The 9,753-nt window shown below is 49.7% G+C and overlaps 1 gene segment (V, D, J or C); it reads right to left on the bottom strand.

The window, feature by feature from the left end:
- Positions 1-2,351: 2,351 nt before the first annotated feature.
- On the bottom strand, positions 2,352-7,665 carry LOC133764017 (T cell receptor beta variable 6-5-like; the record flags this gene model as incomplete). The annotated part of the segment is given in 3 exon segments: positions 2,352-2,371; positions 7,247-7,534; positions 7,617-7,665. Coding segments are annotated over 3 exon segments (357 nt in total), but the record flags the coding sequence as incomplete, so codon positions are not given.
- Positions 7,666-9,753: the final 2,088 nt, after the last annotated feature.

Here is a 9,753-nt window from a genome sequence, read left to right as displayed (position 1 = left end):
AAGTGTTAACTACTAAAGAGGAGTAACAACATAGGAACATAGCTCCAACATAGGAAGGAGTCTGTACAGCAGACTCATAGAGTGGCAATCACTTTAAGTAGCACTCAGTGACCTCAACATCAGCCCTAAAGGCATTCTGGTCTGGCTAAGAAAGCCCACAAGAGCATTTCAGGCATGGAAAGCCAGGACACTTGTGCAAAAAGTGTCCCTACATGGAGAACTTCCCTGGGTGAGACCCCAGTGGAAAACAGTGGTCATCAAAGAAGGATGTACTTTTCTCCAAAGGGAGGAGAGAACTTCCACTTTGCATATGGCCTTGTCTGAATACTGATGGAGTTTGCGGAACTCAAAAGGCTTCCATGGCCTAGGCAGCTCAGGTCAAGGGCCTCAGGTGATCACTGACGCCACAAGTAAGAGTGTTAATTGTTAAATTAACAACAGGTAGATTGGCACCATGGCTCACTAGGCTAATCCTCTGCTTGTGGTGCTGGCACTCCAGGTTCTAGTCCCAGTTGGGGCACCGGTCCTGTCCTAGTTGCTCCTCTCCCAGTCCAGCTCTCTGCTGTGGCCTAGGAGTGCAGTGGAGGATGGCCCAAGTGCTTGGGCCCTGCACTAGCATGGGAGACCAGGAGGAAGCAACTGGCTCCTAGCTTCAGATCGGTGCAGTGCAATGGCCATAGCAGCCATCTGGGGGGGGGGGGGGTGAACCAACGGAAGGAAGACCCTTCTCTCTGTCTCGCTCTCTCACTAACTCTGTCTGTCAAAAAAAAAAAAAAATTAACAACAGGAGTCACTCTGTACTAACTTCCCATGTAGGACCTCTGTTCTCAAAAGAGCTACAGTATTAACATTAATGGTAAAACTTGATCCCAAAGATTTGCTTTGTCCTATTGTGTGATATTATGCATCATAAATTCTAGTTATGTCTAAATGTCAAGCTCCATTGCCTGTATCCCTAGGTATTTCTTTAAAGTTTATTAAGTGCCTCAAATGTAAAATCAGGGATATGTGTCTCTCTGTAAAATTCCTATCTTGTAAGTTTTAACATAGGGTCAGGTATTTAAGGCAGCTGAGATTTCTGAGAATGGCAAAATTCTGGGGGCAAACAGCAAATGCATGGTGAAATGTGGGTGGAAGAGTGGTGAAATCATTGATGCTTCAAAAAAAAAAAAAAATCCCAGGTGGCCGGCGCTGTGCCGCAGTGGTAAAGCCTCTGCCTGCAGTGCCAGCATCCCATGTGGGCACAGGTTGCTCCACTTCCAATCCAGCTCTCTGCTGTGTCCTGGGAACGCAGTAGAAGATGGACCAAGTCCTCGGGCCCCTACATCTACATGGGAGACCTGGAAGAAGATCCTGGCTCCTGGCTTCAGATCGGTGCAGCTCCGGCCATTGCTGCCATTAAGGGAGTAAACCAGCAGATGGAAGACCTTTCTCTCCCTCTCTCTGCCTCTCCTCTCTCTGTGTAACTCTTTCAAATAAAAATAAATAAATCTTTAAAAAAAAATCATGGGGACAATGTCCCTAGGAAAACAGATGTTTTACAGATGTCTGAGTTCTTTTAAGAAGGAATAAGGCAATGTTGAAAAAGAAATCAGCGGCAACGGAACACCTGCTCAACTTGCAAGGAAAAGATAAATCTCGTTCATGCCGTAATTGAAGAGAACCAATGATCTGCGGCAGAAACCATCGTCAACACCACAGACAAGTCAGTGGAATCACTGTATATAATTCTGATGGAGAAATTAAAGTGGCGCCAACGTTCTGCTCAGTGCAAACCCAGCCTGTTGCATCCAGATGGCCTGCAGACAAAAGCAGGCTTTCAGTGGAATTTTAAACCAGTGGCATCCAAGTCCTGAAGCATTTAGCCCACGAATTCTAACAAGAGGTGAAAAGTGGTTTTGCCAGGATGGTCCTGATTAAAGAGAAGGGTGTGGTCTAGTCAAAGCAAAAGTGGACCAGTTAAAAACAAAGGTCAGGGGCCAGCTTTGTGACATGGCAGGTTAAGCTTCTACCTTCAACCCCCACATCCCATTTTTGCACTGTTCTCCACTTGGCTGCTCCACTTCTGCTCCAACTCTCTGCTATTTTGCCTGGGAAAGCAGCAGAAAATGGCTCAAATGCTTGGGCTCCTGAATGGCCCAGCTCCAGCCATTGCGGCCATTAGAGTGAACCAGTAGATGGAAGATCTCTCTCTTTCTCTCTGTCTCTCCTTCTCTCTGTAACTCTGCCTATCAAATAAATAAATAAATATTGTAATAGGGCTGGTGCTGTGGCATAATGGGTAAAGGCACTGCCTGCCATGCTGACATCCCATATGGGCACCAGTTCTAGTCCCGGCTGCTCCTCTTCTGATCCAGCTCTCTGCTATGGCCTGGGATAGCAGTAGAAGATGGCCTAAGTCCTTAGGCCCCTGCACCCAAGTGGGAGACCAAGAGGAAGCTCCTGGCTCCTAGCTTCGGATTGGCATAGCTCCAGCCATTGCAGCCAATTGGACAGTGAATCAGCAGATGGAAGACCTCTCTCTCTCTCTCTCTCTCTCTCTCTCTCTCTCTCTCTCTCTCTCTCCTGCCTTTCTTTCTCTCTCTGTGTAACTCTTTCAAGTACACCTTCCCAGGTTCTGATAGCTACAATTGTACTATCCACTAATATGCAGTAGACTTTTTAGCGTCTACATATACATGAGAACGTCTTGAAATTGAATAGCTTAATAATTTCAATGTTAATATTTTGAGAGTTCTTTCTGTCTATCTAGATAAGAATTCTGAATATCAGCTCGAATAAACCAAGTGACATGGTAAAGTTTTACCATTTATTCAGTGAAGGAAATACACAGGAGAGTGAGGGTTTATTTAGGGGAGAAAAAAAATTCTGGAAGCAAAAACTGGGTCCATCCCAGACAGAGAGCAGGCTGGGAGCTACGTGGAGCAAGGCATGTGATTAGGAGCAGCCACAAGCAGCATAGAGTGGGCAGGAAAGCAGAGGCCAGAGGACTGCACACCTGCAGGCACAGGACAACGAAGGGTGGGCCCAGCGTGCCCCAGGCCTTCTACTCACTTCCACAGGGGAGTGGTTACCTTATCTGACTGGCAGGTGGGCATACAGGTGAGGTCAGGTAGAGGCACGAGATCACACAGGACATGGTGAAGGTGGGTCTCCAGCTCGCAAATCTAAATCAACTTAATCCTATCTGCCTGCCTGTATCAATGTGGTGTTTGTCTTCCGTTGTCTGATAGTTCATGCAACATAATACCCTCCATTTTTGTCCTTGTTGCTGCAAATAACAGAGTTCATCCTCCCTGTGACTGAATTGTTATTCATTGTGTTTTGTACCACATTTTCCGTACCCCTCATTGGTGGATGGGCACTTAGCTTGATTTCATATCTTGGCTATTATGACTAGTGTGGCAATCAACGTGCAAGTACAGTTAGCAGCATGTCATATTTGAACTGGAAATTCCCAAACCAACTGACAAATAGGCTCCCACAAACAAATGCTGCTAGGTTTGTTGAACAATTGAGTGCTGTTTTTCTAATCCCCTAGCAGGGCAACTCGGGCAGAGAGAGATTCAATGGGACTGCGCAACTGGAAAGTGAAATAGGGAAACCAAAGGACCCAGAGTCCTAGCATCAGATTTATTCTACCATTGTTCAATTTAGTCTATTATGGAGCAAAGCATTCTAGTTACTGCACAACTTAAGTTCTTCACAGAGCAACTTCACATTCATCACTGATAGCATTCTCCTTTGAGTATACTTAGAAGGCATATTAGTCATGAGTTAAAGCTGCCTGGTGAGACCTGGCCAGGAAGAGCGGAGGTGTTTCCTGATAACAGCAAGTTCTCAGGGGTTGCTCCACGTGGGGCAGGAAGGAGGCTGGTGTCTGAATTATCTGTCCTGTTATTGGAGGATGGCGGATGGCTGAGTACTCAGCCAGGTTGATGGGGAGAATGGCCTGGGTGTCTCAGCACTGACTTAGTGTGGTCAGTAGCGGGAAGAAATTGCCCTCCACTCATCTCAGACATGTTCTGAGTTCTTTAGCCCTCTCTGCCCTTTCCTGTTCTGGGCCAGGTCTGTAAGAGGAGAAGGCATTTCCACAGCACTGCATTCTTCCCACCATCATGGACGTGCAGGGCTGCGCACTCAGCCCTGAGGGCTGAACCTGGGGTTTGCCATCATGGGCATTGTTCATAGAATGGATCTCAAAACAAACCAGAGTGCTTGCCTTTGTGCACAACAGAACTGGACCCAGAAAGTAAACTAGGGACAAAATTATCGTCTACTGTATCCAACACTATCTTTATTCTGACAAGGAGTCCATCATCACAGAACCTCATGGGGAGAGAGGTGGGAACGTGAGACAGAGCCCTACATCTGAGTAGGAGGAAGGCTCTCGCTAGAATCGTGGAGGAAATCTGTAGTCGAGGCCTGGAACACCGATAGCAGACACCCAGTTATGTCTGCAAGTTTCTGAGATAAAGACAAGTCTAGACAAGAAGTAGGTCTGCGAAGAGATGTCTCTGTCACAGAGACCACTCTTAGCAAATGTCAGTCATCCTAGAAAACGCTGGAAGCTACATTTTTCCAGAACTGCCCTCCACTTTAGTTTCTGGTAAGGAGGCATTTGAATGAAAAGTGGACGATAGATGTAAAGCAGTCACCATTATGCCTGGAAGGCCACAGTGGTCCAGCCACGAGACACCATGGCAAACAGATACAGAGGTGACCAGCAGACCGAAGGACTCCTGTGCTTGGTGTCCACACAGTCTTCCCAGATACTGGCAATGGTGGCAAGCCCTACTCTCAGGTACTGGCTGTGTGTCCACAGCAGGGTCACCACCCAGCAGCCACAGCAGCTGCAGCTTATCCCCAGGAGCAGGTTCCCCGGGACTTCCCCTACGCTCCTTGTTCAAGGTCCCTGGGGAGGGCTGGCATGCTCTGCTCCTCACGGCCCTGTAGTCCATGCTCTCACATCACAGGCGTGAAGGCTGACCGCCCCCCTGACCCTCCAACACTCTCTCCCAGGCCCTTCCCTCCCCAGCACCTCCCGCAGGTCTAATACCCAACAGTGTTCCAGGGGGCTCTTGCTTTTATTTGTGACAACCTGACTAATAGAGCTTGCGGGGCGTGGAAGTGTCCCAAGGAAGCAGACGTGAAGCAGGACGTTCTGGAAGCGGTTCTGGTCTGAGTAGACTGATTGCAGAGACAGAGTCTCAAGGAGAACAGACATCTGGGGGCAATGCCGCGCCGCAGCTGTGAGGAAGCCTGGACCCAGGTCTGACAGCACAGGGCAGGGATTTCCCATCTCATCAGGACCACGGAGCCCAGCAATCTAAGGGCAGGGTTCCCCCAGTAAGCTACATCTCTGCCTGGGTTGGGATCCATGGTGTTTTGGGTGTTGGTTCCTCCATGCCTCCCTTCTCTGTGAGATGGGCTCACACCTTGTGCAGGGAACTGTTGTTAGTAAAGGCAGCAGCCACAGCCTTGGTCCTCCTAGAATGTACAGTTGAGCCAGGGGATGGCATTGTGGCTCAGTGTCCTAAGATCCCTGCAAGGTTAGCATCCCACGTGGGAATGCCCGTTGGCTCCCAGTTGTACTGCTTCCAATACAGATGCTGCTAATTCGCTTGGCAGGCAGCAGAAGTAGCTTGGGCTCCTGCCACTCACATGGCACACCAGAATGGGACTCTGGGCATCTGGATTCAGAGTGGACCAATGCTGGCCTGGGGGACATTCGGGGAGTGAACCAGTGGATGGAAGATCTCTTTCTTTCTCCTTTTCTCACTCCTCTCCACTGTCCCCTGCAAATAAATAAATAGCTTTAAAAATTAACCCAAGCATAATAATAATAGAGAGGTATGTTGAAAAATTCCAATGGGTTAAACTTTACTGTCTGAAAGACACATGGTAGCATGAAAACTTATGTGCGGGATAAGGACCTCGGCCGTGGAGGGAGGGGAGACTTCCCTCGGGAGGGGATGATTTTGCTGAGGTCAAAATGCTGGAGAGCAGGGCCAGTGTGGGGGCGTAGTGGGTGAAGCCTCCGTCTGCGACACCGGCATCCCATATGAGCATGGGTTCCAGTCCTGGCTGCTCCATTTCCAATCCAGTTACCTCCCAAGGTACCTGAGAAGGGAGCTGAACATAGCCCAGTACTTGGCCACTTGCTCAAATGTGGGAGACCTGGAAGAAGCTCATGGTTCATGGCTTTGGACAGGCCCAGCTCCAGACAGTGCAGCCATTTGGTGAGTGAATCAGCAAATAGAAGATCTTTCTCCCTCTGAAACTTTGCCTTAAAAATAAATAAATATTTTTTAAAAAGATTTATTTTATTTACTTGAAAGATTTACAGAGAGCGGTAGAGACAGAGAAGTAGAGAGAGAGAGAGAGAATCTTCCATCTGCTGGTTCACTCCCCAAATGGCCACAAAGGCCAGAGCTGAGCTGACCTGAAGCTATGAGCCAGAAACTTCTTCCAGGTTTCTCATGCGGGTACAGGGGCCCAAGGACTTGAGCCATCCTCCACTGCTTTCCCAGGCCACAGCAGGGAGCTGGATTGGACATGGAGGAGCTGGGACGTGAACAGGCAACCATATGGGAAGCTGTTGCTGAGGCTGGAGCTTTAATTCACTGAGCCACATTGAAAACAAATGCTGAGGAGCCCCCACATCAAGCCAGGGGAAACACATTTGTCTCTGTAACGGGAAGGAGCGAGGTTCAGAGGAAAAGCTGGCAGCAAGGCTGGGGTGGGCAATGAGGGGTGCGCAGGGAAGAACAGCAAGTTAGGGTACTGGCGGTGAGTGAGCACACAGGAAAGGGGCCAGCAGCAGACATCACACCAGGGGTGGGGCTTGGGGGAAAATACTTGTGAGAGAAAGCACTGTGGTGTAGAGGGAGACAGTAGCCTGGATGTATAGGAATTACAGCTCATGTTCCACGCCAGGGGCCTCAGCCTCAGGCCAACGGGGAGGAAGAGCAAGCTTGAGAGGCTCCATCACCACCCTTCCCAGAGAGCCCAGAGCAAGACCAGGGAGCCCTGGAGACAGCTGAGACCAGGGCTGCGTGCAGCCTGGCCAGGTCTGCCTGCAGGTGCACCACAGCAGGCTGAGGTCTCACCCAACCCCAGGAGTCTTTAGGTCTCCTGCTTCCTCGTGCTGAGACTCTGATGAGGGCATCGCTGGGTTCAGGGGCACAGTGCCCGCCCTGGGTTTATGTGCAGACAGCAGGTGGCTGTGCAGGGCTGTGGTGACTGCTGGCACAGAAGTACACAGATGTCTGCGAGGGGGCAGCCGACGGCAGCGTGAGGGGGAACTCCTCTGTGCTTGGTCTGGACACGTTGTACCCATCGGGAACATCTCCTTTCTCATGGGTGCCTTGGCCAGCTGAGTAATAGATGAGCTTCAGCCCCAGCCCTGGGTCCTGGCGGTACCAGCACATGTAGTCATAGTTCATATCCTGGGCACATCTCATGGTCACGCTCTGTCCTGTCTTTAGGACCTGGAATTTTGGGCTCTGAGTGACACCAGCATTCACTGGACCTGCAGAAGAGGAAAAAGCGGATGTTGCAGCCCCCGTGGAAAGGCTTGGCCTTCGGGCCTGGAAAGCCCTTCCTGGACTCACCTGCCAGCAGGAGACAAAGGACCACACAGCTCAGGGGGCCGACACTCATGGCGGGAGTGGGCGGGACAGCGGGCTCTTCTGGTCCAACTGCTGACAGAACGGCAATGGGACACTTGTGGGAGTCATTCTGAGCCTGCTCTCTCCCTGCCTGGGACCCAGAGCCTTCCTGTCTCCAGGGGCCACGCCCCCTTCCCCAGATGGCCCAAACCAGAATGCACAAGAAAACAGCTCAGAACAGGAAGAATGTATCTGAGCCAACACCAGTCTGTAAGCTTTCCTTGATGTTGCTGTGCTGGAGTCTATAAATGTATGTATATTTTATTCCAGTGATGATATCATTCTTCATTTTAAAGGATTTATGATTTATTCAAAAGACAGAGATACAGAGAGGGAGAAACAGACAGAGAGAGGGAAGTCTTCCACCCACTGATTCACTCTCCGCATGGCTACAATGGCCAGGGCTGGGCCAGATTGAGCCAGGACCCAGGAGCTTCTTCCACATCTCCCACACGGGTGCAGGGGCCTTAGCACTCAGGCCATTTTCTACTGCTTTCCCAGTGTATTAGCAGGGAGCTGGATTAGAAGCGGAGCAGCTGGGCCTCGAACGGGCACCAGTAAGAGATGCGGGTGTCGCAGGTGGAGGCTTAACCCAGCATTGCCCATTATCTACTGCTTTTATTCAGCTAATCATTCTGTGGTCTCAAAGCTTAAGGAAAATGCTTTAGCCCCTGGTGCCTTTGATCCCGTTGATGTCTCAACCCTCACGGTTGTCTCTGGCTCTGGTCTCCATAGCTCAGCAGCACCCACTTCAACACTTACGGGGTCGTTTGTTCAGTTTCTTCTCAATTCCCTGAGAGTCGGGACACCTGCCAGGTACAGCCTGGGCACCTCCATCCCCACGCAGGATGCTTGCTCCCAAAGAATGGTGCTCCTGTTATGGAATCGCCCCCACTGGAGCCTGTGCCCTGGGACATTTGGTGGCTGTTCAGTTGAGAGATGTCCCATTGACACAAAGGTGTATGGATGTGCAAGCCCCGTGGGAAGAGGTGGCAGACTCCAGGAAGGAGACATCCTATGCTAAGGGGACTGGCTCCTGGGAGGGAAAGCTGCACATCAATTAAGAAATAAACACTGGGTGGACGCTGTGGAGCCAACAATGACATATACCACATACCTTCATTTCTATTAAGTATCTCAGGACTCCGACCCACAAAGCAGAGAACAGCGTGGTGGTGGCCAGGAAATGGCAGGGAGGAAGGCAGAGTTCCTGTCCAAAGGTGTGAAGGTCCAGGCATGCAGCAGGAGCCAGCTCTGGTAACCTGCCAGAGGACACATGCCTGTGGATAAAACAGTGCAGGGCAGACGTGAGGCCCAGCAGCGCGGCCACTGGCTGAGATGGCTGCACCTCATTTGCAGGGCCTGGGTTTGAATTCCAGTCTGCTCCCGTCTCCGCTTCCTCTAAAGCTTCCTTGGAAGCACAGGTGCTGTCTCAAGTCCTTGGACCCCTGCCACCCATGTGGGAGACCTGACTGGAATTCCTGGCTCCTGGCTCCAGCCTAGGCAAGAGCTCTCCATTGCAGTAAAATAAAATGAAATGAAATCAAGTATAGTAATATAAAATAAACAATACAGTTTGCTCATTTAAAACTCTAAACAGAGTGATAAATCTCAAATAGTCTTGTCACAAAATCAAAATAAAAAGTTGTCAACAGAAGTTAAGCAGAAAAGGAGAAAAGAAAGCAAATTTATTTGATTCATAAACTAAGTGACTTATTCTAGGCCAGAAAGAAGCAAATTTTTTCATTTTTTAAAATTTTTTTCAGTTTCTATTTTATGCCAACAATATCTTACGTGAAGTAAGGAACACAGTATGTTAATTAAACAAACAGAGGAATTTAGGAACAAGAGTGGGGTGTAATTCTTTCCCCTGTGCCTGTTTGCATCACGTCCAAGAAGTCTGCATTTATCCAGCAAATCTCCCAATCCCTTTGCTGTGCAGCCGAGTTTAGGAAGTGCTGGGATCCGTTTCCCTGGGAAGAGCTGTGTGGTCCCAGAAGGTGGTGGATCTGGGGTTGAGGGTCAGACACTTTACCAGGGGCAGAATGCATCTTTGGGAAGCTGGGAGCCCCTCCTGAGG

The sequence above is a fragment of the Lepus europaeus genome, chromosome 1, assembly GCF_033115175.1.
Source record: "Lepus europaeus isolate LE1 chromosome 1, mLepTim1.pri, whole genome shotgun sequence".
In the NCBI taxonomy this organism is placed as follows: domain Eukaryota; kingdom Metazoa; phylum Chordata; class Mammalia; order Lagomorpha; family Leporidae; genus Lepus; species Lepus europaeus.
Note: the sequence above shows the minus strand (reverse complement) of the source record. Positions and strands in the feature narration are given on the sequence as shown.